This window comes from Pseudocercospora fijiensis (assembly GCF_000340215.1).
Source record: "Pseudocercospora fijiensis CIRAD86 unplaced genomic scaffold MYCFIscaffold_1, whole genome shotgun sequence".
Lineage (NCBI taxonomy): Eukaryota > Fungi > Ascomycota > Dothideomycetes > Mycosphaerellales > Mycosphaerellaceae > Pseudocercospora > Pseudocercospora fijiensis.
In genome coordinates, this window is record NW_006921532.1 from 4,384,717 (window position 1) to 4,401,584 (window position 16,868).

The 16,868-nt window shown below is 52.1% G+C and overlaps 5 protein-coding genes across 5 annotated transcripts; 1 reads left to right on the top strand and 4 right to left on the bottom strand.

Moving 5' to 3' along the window:
• Nucleotides 1–104: 104 nt before the first annotated feature.
• Nucleotides 105–1,826, bottom strand: MYCFIDRAFT_184957 (uncharacterized protein; the record flags this gene model as incomplete). The annotated part of the gene is made up of 1 exon (XM_007923141.1): nt 105–1,826. The coding sequence occupies one exon, from the start codon at nt 1,824–1,826 to the stop codon at nt 105–107; it is 1,722 nt and encodes a 573-aa protein (XP_007921332.1).
• Nucleotides 1,827–3,281: 1,455 nt separating this feature from the next.
• On the top strand, nt 3,282–3,797 carry MYCFIDRAFT_111937 (uncharacterized protein; the record flags this gene model as incomplete). The annotated part of the gene is made up of 1 exon (XM_007923142.1): nt 3,282–3,797. A coding segment is annotated over one exon (516 nt), but the record flags the coding sequence as incomplete, so codon positions are not given.
• Nucleotides 3,798–4,921: 1,124 nt separating this feature from the next.
• On the bottom strand, nt 4,922–6,363 carry MYCFIDRAFT_127381 (uncharacterized protein; the record flags this gene model as incomplete). Its single annotated transcript, XM_007923143.1, has 3 exons — nt 4,922–5,766; nt 5,837–5,960; nt 6,052–6,363. 3 exons carry the CDS (start codon nt 6,361–6,363, stop codon nt 4,922–4,924), a joined length of 1,281 nt encoding a protein of 426 aa, XP_007921334.1.
• A 400-nt stretch (nt 6,364–6,763) lies between these two features.
• Nucleotides 6,764–8,668, bottom strand: MYCFIDRAFT_213189 (uncharacterized protein). Its single transcript, XM_007923144.1, has 3 exons — nt 8,567–8,668; nt 8,352–8,496; nt 6,764–8,288 (listed from the first exon to the last, which is right to left on the bottom strand). Exons 1-3 carry the CDS (start codon nt 8,591–8,593, stop codon nt 7,036–7,038), a joined length of 1,425 nt encoding a protein of 474 aa, XP_007921335.1. The 5' UTR covers nt 8,594–8,668; the 3' UTR covers nt 6,764–7,035.
• Nucleotides 8,669–8,889: 221 nt separating this feature from the next.
• MYCFIDRAFT_213190 (uncharacterized protein) lies at nt 8,890–12,668 on the bottom strand (the record flags this gene model as incomplete). The annotated part of the gene is made up of 1 exon (XM_007923145.1): nt 8,890–12,668. One exon carries the CDS (start codon nt 12,666–12,668, stop codon nt 9,324–9,326), a length of 3,345 nt encoding a protein of 1,114 aa, XP_007921336.1. The 3' UTR covers nt 8,890–9,323.
• Between the last annotated feature and the right edge of the window lie 4,200 nt (nt 12,669–16,868).

Here is a 16,868-nt window from a genome sequence, read left to right on the forward strand (position 1 = left end):
GAGTGATCTTTGGCTGCAACGAGAATTCCAGTCACGCTGATGGTTTGCAGAGTGGCCCCTGCTAGTTTTGGGTATCATTTCTGTCAAATAGTAATGGTGCTCAATTACTCATCGTCGTCATCCTCCAGGCCGAAGACACGCTTCTTTGTGGCAAGCTCCTCCAGCAACCCATTCAGACGTTGCATCTCACGCTGACGCAACAACTGATTGGTCATAGCGTTCGATTTCTGCCTTGCTCTCTCGACCTCTTTCTCCAGGTCCGCAACTTCTTCGAGCTGCTGTGCACGCTCTGCTGCCTTGGCCGCCGCATCCTCGTCGATGACGTCTGGAGAATCTTCGTCGTCTTCGTCTGATTCTTCGTCATCGGATTGCTCGTCTTGTGTGTCGGCCATAGGCGTCGCTGCAGGTGTGGCATCGGTATCTTCAGCCATGGCGTTTTCTACCGCAGCCATCGATGCAGCCTGGTCAGCCATGGGAGCCGGCGAATCACTGACAAGCTGCGAAACATCTCCTTCCTCCACATCTTCGTCAAACATGGCTTGCATCTTGGCTTCGAGATCCTCGTCTCCTTCGGCATCTTCATCACCTTCAGCGTCGAGATTGAATTCATACTGTTGACCGTCGCCTTCGATGGTCTCCAGAGCGCCTTCTCCATCTTCTTCATCCACATACTCCAACTCAGATCGTGGCTCTGAGGCTTGACGTTGCTCTCGTCCGTCTCCTCTATGCATCTCCGTTCTGCCTCCTAGCCTCTCGCGTTCTTTGTCTGCAGCAATGAGCCTTTCCACTTCCTCCTCAATGTTCATGTTCTCGTTGTAATTGAGTCGCTTTCGAAATCGTCGTTTCCGCGCCCAGTGCATGGGTGGTGTAAGGCCATGAGCATATTGGTAGTTGTCCTTATTGACTTCTCTCGGTAGAGGCATCGCCCTGGCCTCCTCGTCGTTGCGACACTGACCCAGAACGAGCAGCATCTGTGCGATATCTGCTACTTTCCACCAACCTTTCCTGTCAAAACTCTTCATGGACTCGACAATGCAAGGTAGATCCACGAGCACGGCAGCGTACATCCTCTGACGGATAGTGATGACGGCACGACGAAAGCCCTTTTCGATGAACCTGATCTTGACATCGGCGTCTCCCTCTTGGACATTCTGGCCGATTTTGCCTTCTGCAATGGCCTGCCTCAAATATTGAGCGTCTTCGCCATCTTCCATGCGTAGCACCAGTGCCTGCTGGATGGCCGGATCTTTCTCCGTATCCGAGTCCTCTGAATCATAGCCAACTCCCTTGTCACGCGTTGGAATCTTGCCACGAGCGCGTATTTCGACCAGCTTGGGCTGTGACTTTTTTCTGGTCTGGATACTGATCTTGGGTGCGCTGGGTCGTTGTAGAGCCGGCGTCTGAGGCGGCTTGAGAGAGATCTTGCGAGAGGGAGCGGGAGGAGCAGGGCCGCTGGCGATACGCTTTGGAGCGGGTTGACTGTCGCCGTCGTCGGGGTCGGCGGCGCGCTTCTTGCCCCTGCCGATGCCAGTGCCATCGGCCTTCTTCGTGCGCTTCTTCTTCTCGCCCGTGGAGCTGGGAAATGTTGCGGGGAAAGAAGAGGCGGAGGCCGAGGCGGAGGCCGACTGTTCGATGGGTGTCGGTGGTTGCGATAGATTCAGTTTGAGCTTAAAGCTGCCGGTGGCTGGTGTGGGCACGCTGGACGAGGCAGGCGACGGAGCAGTCTGTTGCTGTTGTGCTTGGGCTTGCGCCTTTGCCTGTGCCTGTGCATTCTGACCGTCCTGGAAGGCCTGCGAGTTCTGCCGGCCCAGCTTGAGCTTGAGCATGATGCCGGCTCTGCGCAATACGGCAACGACGACGAGACACACCGACTTTACGGCGGAAGCATAGGAATGCGTGTGTGTCGGTGGAGTGACAGACTGACAGTAGTGGGTAGCAGTGCCAGCGGCGGTGTCCCAAGGGGTTGCTGAAGAGTGAAAGTGATGCGATGCCAGGGCAGGGCACCTCAGGGCACGGGACGGCACGGGACGGCACGGGACGGCACGTAGTCCTTCCGCACGTGATTCACTGCCGTATCGTATGTATCCCGATGCTACGCTGCCATCACAGTCGCAGGACCTGCAATGGCTCATCCTTCTGCCCTATGACGGGAGCCCTACGAGTACGAGGCTACCGCCGACAAGCATGCAGCAGTCAGCCATAGCCAGCGTTCTGCGAGCACATTCCGTCGTGCTGCAGTGCCACGCGGGGCACCGAGGCGGAGGCGGAGGCGGAGGCGGAGCCACGACGCACCTGCAGGCAGCTTGACCGCGACTTCCAGTTGACTTTGCACGCAGAGCTGAGTCTTTCGCTGTGCAAAAGTCGGAATGACAAGTCGCGCATTTCGCGGGCAGGTCACAGTGCAATCTACCACTCGCTGCACTGACTCGGCCCCTTCGCGACGACGCGGTAAGCTCTGCTGTTCTTCTTATTGCCGCCCATCTTCACGCAGTCTGCCTCGCATGACACACCACACCATTCGCTTTCGTCTCCTCTATCAGCCCTCTATACTAGTAGACAGCCCCTACACCGAGTCTCGCTCCACCCTCTCAGCTGAGCCTTCGCCTCAATACTTGCCCTACTCCACTTGGCTTCCAATGCACACGCCTTCGGGGAATATAACACGCTACGCTCCAGCTGTCGACTCAATCCTACAAACTGCCCGGCAATCCTCCCTAGCTTCCACTGCATACACTCTACCTGCACCACCCTTCACACCACTCACTATGGGCTTCGATACCATGCGATCATACGAGAAGTTCTTGGTGAACTCCATGCTCCGCACTTCACCCGACGTCAACGACTCAGACAATCTTAAGCGACAAGACTCCTGCATGTTCAACGGCACTCCGAGACAGAGGTTGGCTATTGCCATCAGCCCGCCTTCACGCGAATCTTCATTGACGGGGAACACCAGCTCTGGTCATCAGCGGAACATGCCACGACAACACAAGCCTCAATCACTGTCGACGGTACCTTCGTTCCAAGCCACAAAGTCCAAATGGTCGCCTCCAACATCTCCGGGAGCCACTTCGCCGAGAACATCCATTGCCATGGCTCGGAGCGACTCTTCTTCTTCAGCGACATCTACCAACGAGCTTTCCAGTGACCTGTACATGGCGGCATGCGTTGGAGACATTGCCAACATGCAGATCGCCCTGGACGAAGGGGCGTCCATCGACTCCTCAGTCTTGGTACCCGGTGTCTTCGAAGCCTTCAAGCCCGCCAAACCTGGCCACCTCTCAGCACTCGCAGGCGCAGCTTCCTACGGAAACATGGCGACAGTGCAATACTTGGTGGCGAACGGAGCAGAAATCAATCCTTGCAGTCAACGTTGCGCAAGCAGTCCTTTACATCAGGCCATCCGCAGCAACAATATCGCCATCGTTCGCTTCCTACTCGAGCGCGGTGCCGATATCAATCTCGAAAATGCCTACCGAGCCACTCCCGTCATGTACGCTTGCAAGTACTCTGGACCAGAGCTCTTGACACTGCTACTGCAATACAAGCCGGACCTAACGAAACGATCGTTCATCGGTGGTTCAGCTATTCACTGGAGCATCTGGCCCGGGAAAGTGGAGATGACTGAGCTTCTGTTGAAAGCCGGAGCTGATCCTTGCGAGCCCATGCCAGACGGAAACGGTCCTCTTCACTGCGCCATTGTCGCAGGCTCCGCGAGAATGGTGAAGACGCTGCTGAAGTACGGAGCAAATCCGTATAGCAGAAACGAGGCATACGAAACACCTCTGCAGCTTGCCCAAGCGCAATGTGGCAACGATTCGCAGATCGTCGCAATGCTCAAGACAGTCATTGCGATACATGCACGACGGCAGTGATTTCACACAGACACTATTTCTTTGAATCATTAATGTATCATCATTAGCGAGGCGTTTGGAGCGACGGGTGAGATTAGGAAGAACCCATATTGGATGACCAACGAGACTTGGACGGGAGATGCACCGATAGATTGGTACGATACCCAGCATCACTGTTATGATAAAAGCATATTTAGCCAGCATTGTAGAAGAATGAGAGAGCAAACCCCATTGGAATTGAGTCATCCACCACTCACTCGCATTTCAGGCCACCACCACAATATCTCTTTCCATCACTGCGCATTTCCTCCATACCGCTCTTTCCTTCTTCCTTGCACTTCTACGCACGCCATACAAACGCCACGGGCTTTCGCGCCTGACCGCAGTGACCGGTGTGTCTCCTTCATTTCACCTACTGACTCCACATGCCAAGCTCTTGACCGGAGCGCCCGAAAGTGTGACATGTTCATAAACTTCCGAAGTGACTCCATCCCTTGCCTTGTCGATTTTCTTCGCTTCCCATTATTCACGTGGCATCTCGCCTGCATTTTGCTGCCGATGTGAAAGGCGCGGCAAAATTTTGGCTTATGTTGTCGGTATGCATGCAACACATGCGAAGATGCAGATATGTGGTTCTAGAATCAATAAATAATGCTGGCTGCAGACGAAATTTTAGCGATGCGAGTACGACGGAATCGGCTTCGGTTGAACCGGACAGAGCATTTCTTGTTTGCAAAGTAAAACTCGTTTTTTTTTTCGACAATTACGCTACTACTAGATAAGCGCTTTGATATTTGTGCCGTTTCCCATAAAACACCTATTCTACCTCTCTGACGTCGTTCTCATAGCAGCAATGCAAAAGCGCTGAACAAAGCACCAATAACGCTTGGTCCTGCAAAGGTGCTAGCAGCGCTTGAAGCCTGAGAAGGCGAAGCAGACTGCGTCCCAGAAGCTGTTGAGCCTGGGATCGTCACATTTGTGCCGACTACGTTGGTGTCGTTGCCATCATTCCTATAATTGCTTGTCAGCCAATGCTGTGAAGAGGATTCATCGTCCATCCTGGCTACCTACCTTGTGATCACATAGATCTCGCCGGTGCTGTCGCTGGACATAAAGAGGCGTCCCTGCTGGTCCCAAGCAAGTCCCACTGGCCTGAAACAGCCAGACGGACAAGCACTGAGATCTTGGTTGGACATGATGTCCTTTGCGGCAACGGTCGACGAGCTGTTTTCTGTCGGCTCGCCGCCTGCAAATTCGACAACACTCAGCTTGTAGCCGACAGGCTCATCTCTATTCCAGCTTCCATGGAAGGAGATCCAAGCTGCCGAGCCAGCTGTGTTGAAAACGATATCCAACGGAGCCATGTGAGCCTGGAAGCTGAGCCTTGGTGTCTGACGATCAGCGCAAAGGCTGTCATTGTTTGTGGCAGAAAGGTCACCAATCGCGAACTGCTCGCCAACAGTCCCATTAAAATTGGGTAGAGCTTCTGGATTCCAAGCACTGAAGCATTCTGGGTAGCCAAAGTTTCTTCCTTGCTCTTCCGTCGCGGTCCCGTTGAGATATCCTAGAAAGTTGAGCTTCTCGGCGGGATTGTCTTCATGAATATCATCACCCGCTCGCTTGAGCTGATCAGCTGAATTCTCGACCGACCAGATGCCGCCAGTAGAAGGATGTTCGGCAATACCGACATCGTTGCGGAGTCCCCATCCAAGCCGCAACCCCTGCGTTGGATAGTCCCATGGCGTATCTGTAATGTTGGAAAGGTTGAATGCCTTGATTTGGCTGACTCCTGTGCTGATGTTCAAAGCTCGCTCATCAATGTTCTCAAAACTGCCGCGGTTGATCACAATCATTCCGGGGACCTGTCGTGATAGCAGAAGTGTTCTTGAGGAGTGATCAGTCCCATTCATTCCTAAACCCCAACAGTTTCAAGGTCAACAACGCCCCAAACTTCGGATAGCTGCTCATGGAGTGTTTCCTACCATTGACTAATGTTCGTGAATCAGATGTCGTCGCTTGGTTCTGTGCCGAATAATCCCAAGAATACAAAGACTCTGCATTGGACGCATACAGCGTGTTGCCACCCTCGCTGAGCTCAATACCATGCTACGAGAACGTCAGCTGATCTCCGGACAATCGTGAATAGTGGGCCCTTGATATGCTTTTGTCGACAGCGCGGGAGGTTCCTTTTGCTTACATTCAAGGAATCATCCTCGACAATGACTTTGCTATTGCTCACGCTCAGACAGTCGTTGCCAGCATCGACAATGTTATGGACTGATATTCCAACTCCTTCCTGAACAACAAGGAGGGCACCCTGACTGTCGAACTTGATACCACGTGGGCTGGTAAGGTTAGAAGCGACAATCCGCGCTACATACCCTTCGGCGAGCGAAGGAGCAGCATAACTGGCAGAGATTGTGGTCGAGCATTGGACTGTCGAAGACTGACCTCGACCCAGCGTCCAAAGAGCGGAAGTGGCCAACAGCGTATTCAGAGTGCTTCGCATGTTGAGTGCTGTCATCAGGAGTGCACGGCGTGCAGAAGAAGTTACGGGCAGCAAGCTTCGTCCATTTTGAATGAAATCTCGTGGTAACTGCCAATCTTCAAGAAGCGGCGTTAAGGAATGCGGTCCGTACACACAGTTCTGTAGCAGTCTTGGTATGCATGGAGGCCGACGCCGCGGTGCGCTTACTGGAAGACTCAGCTCTACCAAGACTTCAGCTGCGTCATACGGGAGTCGCAGTGGCGGGACCACAACGCCACTCCATCCAGATTCCAGGAATGCTGTACGTCAACCACTCTACGCTTGTTTCGCATTGGCAGTGCGTGCAGCCTGTGTGCACCCTTCGCTCGAGACATGTCTCTTTGCGGTCGATGATGGTGGTATTTGACATTTGAAAATAATGCTCCTGGAAAGCCTAGCGCAGGCTTCCTGACAAACTTTTGTTCATTAGTACAACCCTCTCCTGATACAGGTCTGTCTAATTTGGCCCATCTAGCCAACGCCCCATCTCAGTTGAAGTGAGATTCCTGGCGCTTGATATCCTCTTTGTTGAACGCCTCGCGCCTTGCAAATGCTTTTGGCCGCTAATGCCGTTGAAGACAAATCCCGTGGTATCTTGCAAGTACAAATCAGTGTTGAACATCCCCCATAACTCATGAAACCATCAAAAGACGCCTAGTAGCGGTACATCTCGCTCTTGAATGGACCCTCCCTTGGTAGACCCATGTATTCGACTTGGGCGTCCGTCATCTTGGTCAGCTTAGCGTTGACGTGGTCGAGGTGGAGCAGAGCGACCTGCTCGTCCAAGATCTTGGGCAGAACGTAGACGCCGATCGGCATACGCTCTACGGTCGACTTGGTCTGTCCCTCCTCTTGAATCTTGATTGGACCATCTGCCTCGCCCTCGATGGCGCGAGCAAACTCGACATACTTCTTGGCGAATGTCTTGTCGCCAGCCTTGTAAAGCATGATCTGCGCCAAGACCTGATTGGTGAAAGAGCAGGACATAACGAAAGAGCTGTGGCCAGTGGCACATCCAAGGTTGACGAGACGACCCTCAGCAAGGAGAATGATGTGACGACCATTTGGCATGAGGAAGCGGTCGACCTGTGGCTTGATGCTGACGACCTCCTTGGCGTTCTTCTTCAACCAAGCAACGTCGATCTCAATGTCGAAATGGCCGATGTTGCAGACAATAGCGTCCTCACGCATAGCCTCGAAGTGCTTGCCGACGATGATATCACGGCAGCCGGTGGTGGTGACAAAGATCTGTGCAGTTGGAGCAGCATCTTCCATGGTGGTGACCTGGTAGCCAGCCATGGCAGCCTGCAGGGCGTTGATGGGGTCGATTTCGGTGACGAGCACACGGGCACCCATGGAGTGAAGAGCCTCAGCGCAGCCCTTGCCAACATCACCGTAACCAGCGACTACGGCGATCTTGCCAGCAATCATGACATCGGTGGCACGCTTGATGCCGTCGACGAGCGATTCTCTGCAGCCATACAGGTTGTCGAATTTGCTCTTGGTCACGGAGTCGTTGACATTGATAGCCGGAGCGAGCAGGCCATGTTCGCGGCCCTTGTTCCTCAACATTTTGTAGAGATGGTGGACACCAGTGGTGGTCTCCTCGGAGACACCGTAGCAGCCCTGCAGCATCTGTGGGTACTTGGCGTGCACGAGAGCAGTGAGGTCACCGCCATCGTCGAGGATGAGGTTCAGTGGCTGGCCTGATGGGAAGGCCTTGAGCTGCTGCTCCAAGCACCAGTTGTACTCCTCTTCAGTCTCGCCCTTCCAAGCGAACACGGGCACACCGGCGGCGGCGATGGCAGCGGCGGCGTGGTCCTGGGTCGAGAAAATATTGCACGACGTCCAGGTGATCTCCGCACCCAGAGCCTTGAGGGTCTCGATAAGGACAGCGGTCTGGATGGCTGTCGGGCTGGTGATCAGCGGGGTGTTTCTTGCGTGGTGGGGTATTCAATGGCACGCCGTACTCATGTGCAGGCAGCCAGCAATGCGGGCGCCCTTCAACGGCTGCTCTTTGGCGTACTTCTCCCGAGTGGCCATGAGACCTGGCATCTCTTGCTCGGCGAGGTCAATCTCTCGACGGCCAAAGGCCGCGAGGTTGATGTCCGCCACCTGCGAGACTGGTGTCAGTCGCTGCATACACACTTGCACATGCAGCCATTGCGGCGCGGGACACACAAACCTTGAACTTCTGTGCTGGCTCACCCATCTTGACTGGACGTTGACGTGGAATATGCTGCGCTGCGGCTTCTGAGAAAAGATTTTGAGATGCTGCGGAAGGCCGATGACGGTGAGAGAGCAGTGGGAAAAATGCAGACAGCTCACTAGATATATTTTAGTGAGGGGTTCGGGTTCGGGTTCGCTGCGGCAGTCGTCACATTCCAAAGATAATGCCCGGCCAAGGCAAGGCAAGGCAAGGCAAGGCACGCACACTTTGCCCAGTACAATTGTTCTCATGTTGTCACGCTCGATTTCACCCGAAGGAAAGGCGGAAAATAGCCATATCTAGAGGCAGTCTCCGTGCTGCCCTCGTCGCAGCCGCTCTTTTCTATACCAATATGCTAGAGCTACCAGAAAGGCCCTCCACCGCTATGCTAGAGCATCTATTGAACAGTCGAGAAAAAGAGCATGCTTCCAAAGCATCACGCAATGTGCAGTGCTTTCGCCATGGCGCACAATCTGTGACCGGTCGAGAACAAGACAGCCAAACGCGCCCTGTTGTACATATGCTGTGCTAAACGCCTTTGCCCTTGCGAGCGTCGCGGCCAGATATCCGCCCTCGCTTTTGGTCCCCGCCAAAATGGGTGCTGTAACTCCATCTGTGTATGCTGTAGAAAATGGACCTATCTGGTCCAGGCACATGAAGTCGATGCGCATTATAAAGAAAGGCAACACGCCTGTTCGTTCGATCGTCAAAAAAAGGCACAAACTGCATGTGATCAAGTAAATGTCATCCGCTGCATTCTATTAGCCAGGCCATCGGACTGGGCGAGCGACGAGTCGGATTCATCATTATCGGTCGCTGCCTGCTCGCGTCGTGACTGTCGTAGAGTCGTTACATCATCGTCTTGTGGGGAGTTGAAGATGCTGCGGAACGCCGGTTCATTGCCGTGGGGACTGCCCTCTGCAGGAGGAGGATGAGGTCGTTTGCGATGTGGACTTGAAAGACCTTCAGTCTCCCGCAAGGCATCTTTTACTTTCCGCTTGAGACTGTTGACATATGGGACAATGTGTCGGAGCGTCGCAGTATCAAACGGAACTTTTCGGTTGGTCAGGTAAGCGGACTGCGCTGCTGCTGGGTCTGTCGCGCTGCGTTTCGTCTGCAGCGCAGCAATCACGCTCTGCGCCACCAGCTCTGAGTCTTTGCGCGGCCTTGTGACTGCTGGTGTGCTTTGAGTTCCCAAGTTCGTCCTCGCCACCGCAGGTGAGCCGGCGAGCGAATTATCTTGTCCAGGTTGGTGCACCGAAGACTGGCGAGATCGCGCGCTGCCCTTGCTGGGAGTGGCGTCCTCGAACGCACTCATGTCGAACCCAGGCGAAGAAGGCGGTGTACGTCGTGGCTCCAATGTCTGTTCTTCGGTCTCCTGGTCGGCGAGCTCGATCATGGCGTCCACTTCTTGCCATGCGCGAGCGTAAGGCCCGGACAACATCTCCAGGGCAACCGCTCGAACGCGAAGCTCTTTCAATTCTTCGATTAAGAGTCCCCATTCTCGAAGCAGTCCTATGTTAGCAACCACGTTCTGCTGCTGCTCTCGGATCGACCTGGGCACAAACATTTCGTGGCCGCTGTCAATCCGCTTCTCATCCTGCTCCAGATGTTGAACCATCAATTGTGGCTCGTCAAAGTCGAAATCTTCATTCCAATCCTCAGTGACTCCTTTACTGCCCACGCCCCAGGTGCCAAATTTGTTGGCAACCACATTATTGCGCTTCCCGTCGAGATCTGGCACCACGGGAACACTATGGCTGCGAGCGTGCATCCCGCTGACTGGCCGTCGACCGACTGGCCGGCTCCCACGGCTATCCTGATCCTTCTTTCCATGCACCGTTCTAGGCCGCGGAGGGGAGCGATTGGGATGGCTCGGGCTAGGCTGGGGTTCAGCCCAGTCAAATAAGCTCGCCTTCTCCATCGACGAGTACCCATTGCGTAGCGGCGTGGTGTTGGCTGACTGCGCGTAGGCAGGCCGCAAGGCTGGTCCAAATCGGAAGGGAGCTCCAGACGAATATGTTGCGCTGTTGAAGGAAGGCACAGAGGAGTGTTGCTGGATGCCCAGACCACGATTATCCTTCACATCATCCTCTTCAGCATCCCAGTCAATGTCATCCGGATCCGGCATAATTCCTAGGACCGGTGGAGAGGAAGTAAAGTTGTGCGAAACGCCATGTCGCGCTGATGGCGTAGATGTCACACTTCTATTGCGAACCGACCGCACGGGTGTTGTAAGAACGCTCTCCTCTTCTTCGATTGTACTGTAGCGTCCGTTATGCTCGTGACCATCACTAAGGAAGTCCCTCAGCTTTGTGCTCCGTCCGGACGAGAAGGTCGGAGGGGATTCGTCGAAAATGGTCTCGATGTGTGGCCCCCGACGGCCAGAGCTGCTGCGTGTTGTTCGAGTGGGAAATGAATCATAGTAGCTTTCACTTTGATAATCAGTGCTGTTGTCACCTGCGGATCGATATTCGCTATCAGAACCAACTGTAGACGTGACCTCTGAATGAGCTCCAGAGATTCGCGTGGTGTTCGATGCAGAGGCTGAAGCTATTGGGAGTGGTAGCCGATAGTGATCTGGCGTTGCACTCCGGGACGGTGGTTCGGAAATGCGCGACTGATCATAGGTGTAATCCAGGCCTGAGTCTTCAATGCCCAGATTCAGGTCAATTTCGTAGGGCGGGATGCTGCTTGATGAGGAGTAGACGCTGCGCCGCGAGGTTGCTGGATCTGTAAGGCCTCGACGCTTCGCTGGACGTTCGACATCAAGTCCAGTCAATCTGCTGGCATTGATTCCCATGGACACTTGAGGTTCAGAAACCACTCTGGGTCTGGACTTGCGCAAAGATTTCGATGACCAAGGACGACCTTTGCTAGTAGACGGACGTCTCCACAACGGGTGTGGTCCGGTAGACAGTAAGTCACCAATCGAGAAAGACCTTCGTGGAGACGCGGCTGCCTCGAAATGGGCAACTTGGGAAGGAAATGGCGAAGAAGCCGAACTTGCTGCCATTTTGGGGTTTGCATCGAGCTCATACTCACTGAGGCTGTCATCGAGCTCTACGTCGGCACGATGCACCACGTCCTTCGTCGAAACAAGAGTCGGAGTGTACCTTCGATCAGGGTAGACTCTCCGTACGGGATTGGGAATGCTCGTAGATCGACGACGCTTGGCCGGATGTATTTGCTCCGGAGCGATGCGAGGCGTAAAGTATGGCCGCCATTGAGCATTGCGAGACTGTGGAGCGCCAGGTGCATTTGGGAAATCAATGTTACTGTCAGAACCAGAGAGTCCGTCCTTCAGCGGAGTGGAACGTTGATGACTCGTGAGAGGTCTTCGAAACACGGGAATCCGAGAGCCTGATCCTGGAGTGGAGCCATTGGCGCTATGCAACGAGGAAGAGCGCTTGACGAGCTTGTTGGGTGGCAGGGCGGGCAGTTGGAGCTGGGTGTTGTCTGGCCATATGGGGGTGGTCGAGCCTGACTGCGATATGGCGTACGATCCGTTGGTGTAAGAGACAGCAGCCGAGCCGGGGCGAGACGAGGGCGTCCGACTGGAGTCGCGTGAGGTGGAAAGACTGCTAGACAGGCGGCGCAACCAGGTGGTGTTTGGCGTCAGGCCTCCGCTGTGCCTGTCAAACGCTGCTGCCGGTGTTGGTGTCCCTCTGCCTTCGCCATTGCGCTCGTCAGCCCTCCGGGACCGTTCCATGCCTGAGCCAAAGCCTGAAGTCGAGGGTGTCAAGCTGTATCTCTTCTGCGCTAGCTTGGTGGTGCTGGCGGCGCGTGAGCGGGCATGGTGAGTGTTTTCGCTGGCCAGACGCCGTGGCTGAGCGGGCGAGTAGGCAAAAGGCGTGGACAGAGGGTTGCGGGCGTGCGGGAGGGTGGTGTCGAGATGGTACGTCGCGGCGAAGGTGGCAGTAGTCATGCCGGTGCGGGTGCGAACGGGGATATCCTCACAGTCGCTGGTGTCGTTGTCGTTGGTATCCCGGTGCGCGACAGCCAGACCAACGCTCGACAAGGCGATGTTGGTGGTAAGTGAAGCGACTGAAGCGACAGTGGACGACACAGTGCTCATCTCATTCCACTGGTATGAGACGCGAGATAAACATGTCTAGCCGCCTGCACCCAGCTCTGTTTCACGAGCGACCGGCCGACGTACTGGAGTCAGTCAGGTAAGGTGCCTTTTTAGTAGGCTCAAGGCTGTAGAAGAGACAACCCTGTGGCGCGAACAGTACTAAGTACGGGACTAGAGTGGTGAGGTCGCCAGGGTGGACTGCGGAGCGGTTGTGTGTCTAAAAAGGCAATAATTAATGTCTCGCACAGCGCAACAACGGCACCACGGCTGGACCTCGCATTCTCTAGCTTCAGATCTAATAAGACTGCCTCTGCCTCTGGCCAACATGATGCCTCCGTCACCGACACCCAGTCCTCGCTTGCGTGCAGGTCTGAGACTCTGAGAGCTATGCCTCGCTCGCTCACTACTACTGCGTGTACCACAAGCATGCTCGTCTCCAGGCGGCACGCTGCCTCCGCGAGACGCAAACAATTCTTTCCCAGGCCCCCCGAGCTCAGTCTCTATTCTATACGAGACGCCAGCATCAGCACCATCCTGTTCTTGCCAGATCGGCCGCCCCGTGCTTCATAAAGTCTACAAGCGTCGACCCACTCGATGGCACAGAACCACTGCCAAAGTCGCTCTGGACTGAGAGGCTGATGGGAGTATCCTGGTTCGCGTATCGACCGTTTCTCAGTACCAGCCGACGGATAAGGACATGTCACGCATCGCATTCGCTACGTTGCGCGCTGCTCTCGAATGATGCCAGCAACCGGGCCCACGGACTATGACACTGCATGAGGCGTCGACGATGCGTATTATCATTGTCCCGTCTGCTGCACGCTCTAATCACTGTGCAGGACGGCCGCCCAGAATTCAAGGTCTTGCGCAAGTTCAACAAATAATAATACATGTCGCCAAGGGCCGGATCATAGGAGGATCGCGTTTGACGATCTAGTTCTAGCGCCGCGCTGTGGCACGCGCGCGCTATATCGTGACCCTCGTACTGTACTAAGTTCGTAGCGAGACATGAGATGGCCATGATGAACCAGCGTGTGCTCTGCTGGCGTCGATTGTAAAACTTCAACGTGTCACTGTTGACCAGCAACTCCCGTCTGACATGGCATTATCAACAGCAAGGGTGTTCATTGTGCTACCATCGCATCAGTCACGAAACATGTCTTTATGGATCCCTGCAATACTGCAATTATAGCGGATCTTCTGCAAGGGCCGCCCCTGGCACTTATACCGAGCCCCAGCTGCCCGCCCGAGCCCCAGCAATACAGTGGATTATGGAATCCGCTGTTCCTAATAAAATCGCGTGTAGAAGCGATAATCTAATCCCCGCAACCATCTCCGACCGGGCAACTACACTACCGCTAGCTATGAAGCCAAAGATTGTTAGCAAATTAGTAGTATAGCAAAATTTAAGGTATTATTAGTTGCTATCTACTTAGATCTAAGCGGGTTACGACCTACGGCCTTGTAACTACGTAATGCTATATATACTAGCTTATACTAATCCCTCTGTTGCTAACTAGCCTGCTACTATATATAATACTGCTACTAAGTAAACTAATAGTACTATTACTATAGTACCTAGTAGTAAAGTAGCCGTCCTATTAGCTATATAAGCGGCTATTATTATTGTTGCTAGTACTAGTAGTGTTGCTAAGCAGCCTATCGTTGTTACTGTTCTAATAACGCCGCCTACTATTACTAATTGCGCTATTCTTTACGCACTCGAAGCTTATTTAGTTCTTGCTATAGAAGGTCTATCTCGGAGGGAGGTTAAGGAGGTTATAGTTTAACCGGAAGTGCTTCTTAACGTAGATTATAGTACTCGAAGCCTTAAGGGTAGTAGGCAGGTCTATATAGACGGTTAGCCTTCTAGCAAGGGCACTACTATATACGGCACTAGCTCTTTATATACTTATAGTGCTTAGTAACCCTCGTACGAAGCTAAGTAAGTAAGACTCTAGGTTCTAATATAAAGTCCGTAGTCCTTACTATCGCTATCTTCTGCTTCTTAGTAACTATAGTCTTATTTAGGTCGTCTAATTCTCGAGCCGTTGCTATACGCTTTATCGAGTATAGTGTCGCTCCGCCGGTTATAGGTTTACGGTTGCTATATACTATTATAGGCTCTCGTAAACGTACGAGCTTCGAGAAGTCGATAAACTAGTAAGCGTAGAAGTAAGAAGGTAATAGTACCGTACGGCTTCTACCTATCTCGAGAAGGCGTATAATCTCGTGCTTATAAGGATAGCTATACGTCTTAGTAAGATAGTTATTATAGGTGCATTAAACGCAGCTATACGAGAAGCCTAAATGCTTAATCTCGTTGCTATTGTCGTTAGTCGTAGTCCTAAGAAGGGCTATAGTACGTATATAGAGCTACTATACTTCGAGAAGACAATAGTCGCTTATAACGCGAGAGACACTTGCCTAAAATAGCTTAACGATTGCCTTATTATAGCGCTTTAGGTTCTCGGCAAGTGCGTAGCGACGGCGGTCGTAACCCTTATTCTACTACTTAATTAGTGCCTCGAAGAGCGTAAAGATATCGTAGCGACTGCTATAGTTAAGCTAGAGTTTAATACGTCTATAGTAGGACTCGACTCGAGAGGTTGTCTTATAGCTAAAGTATAGTACTTCGTTAGTTTAGCAGTCGACTATTCGTTACTTATAGCGCTACTAATTCTTATAGAGATAGGCCTTAAATATAGGATAGACGTTGTCTAATTTAATAACGTTGTTGTTAAACTCGGCCTCGGTTTAACTATAAATAGTATAGACAAATAGCTTTATAAACTAGTTAGTTAAAGGGCTATTAGTCTAGCCGCTATTGTCGTCGTCCTTAACCTATCTAAATTCGCCGCGTTCTTTACGTACTCGAGCGAGTATATCTTACTATAGATGCTAGTTACAAACGATATTCTTAGAACTAGGAAATATCTCTTAATAAGCTAGTATTAAAGCCTCTTTACGGTTAGTACCGATAACAATTAGCATAGCGCAACTAGCGGCTTTAAAGGCTTATTTAATAGATGTAAGAAGTTATATAAAATCGGCCTTATTAGGCTTCGGACGGACAAGGCCGATACCGAGCTTAATCGTATCGTTTAACGGTCTAGTAGCGACTATATCTAATAACTCGAGGTTGTATAAGTTAGTCGAATACGTAGTGTCTAGAATAAGCGTATATAGTGTCCGCTTAAAGGCCTTAATTAAGACTGGATAAAGAGCTACTATAGATTTAATAGCGCTATTAGGTCTAGTTTGAATGTCCTTATAGATATCGTATTCTTCGAGCAATTTAACTATCTGCTCGGCCTAATTAGCTTCTCGTCGTACGTTAAGGTTTCGAAGCTAAGAGATGTTATATAGGTCTTATAGTTTAATAATAACACTACGGCCTCGGAAATAGGCTATTATCTTAGAGGTTAGTATTCGTACGGACTAAAGCCGTTCTAATTGCTCGAGGAAGTTAGCCGTTCTTAAGCGGCTTCTATAGACAGTAAGGCTAATAACGTCGTTAGGTCTATAATTATAGCAATAGTAAGCTTCTTTACTCGAATAGCGGATAGTCTAGCTACTAGAAGGGTTAGAAGGGTCGATAGCAACGGCGTAGAAGTAGAACTAACACCCTATCTTCTTAGTTATTGTCTTCCTTCGAGTCGTATTCTACGTCCTTTTATTAGGCTAACTAAAGCACCTATAGATATAGAGATAGCGATATTTAATACCTTTACTGTTCTTCCGCGGCTTCTACTCCTTAAACTCGTACCCCTTTACCTTTCTAAACTCTTCCTATATATACTTCTTAAGCGCTATATACGATATAAAGTCGACTTCGCGAGATATTAGCCTATAGGGGAGCACTTTCTTCGAGAATAGGTACTTCTACGGCCTTAGAGAGACTAATCGATATTTAGGTAGAGATATACGCTCGCGCGGCAGCGATAGTAAGCGCGAGCGGCCTCGAATACATATCTCTAAGACAAATTAAACCTCTTCCTACGACTCGATAACTACCGCCGAGAGCGCGCCTTCTACCTCTATTTCTACCTCTTCCTACGACTTAATAACTACCGCCGAAGGCGCGTCTTCTACCTCTATTTCTACCTCTTCCTACGACTTAATAACTACTACCGCCGAAGGCGCGCCTTCTACCGCCGCTAAAGGCGCGCCTTCTACTACTACTACCGCCGCCTCGTT

Coding starts and splice junctions, on each gene's coding strand:
- MYCFIDRAFT_213189 (XM_007923144.1), bottom strand. CDS start 8,593: ATGGGTGAGCCAGCACAGAAGTTCAAG. Junction 8,497..8,566: donor AGCCAGCACAGAAGTTCAAG/GTTTGTGTGTCC, acceptor CCAGTCTCGCAG/GTGGCGGACATCAACCTCGC. Junction 8,289..8,351: donor TGCTGGCTGCCTGCACATGA/GTACGGCGTGCC, acceptor CCAGCCCGACAG/CCATCCAGACCGCTGTCCTT.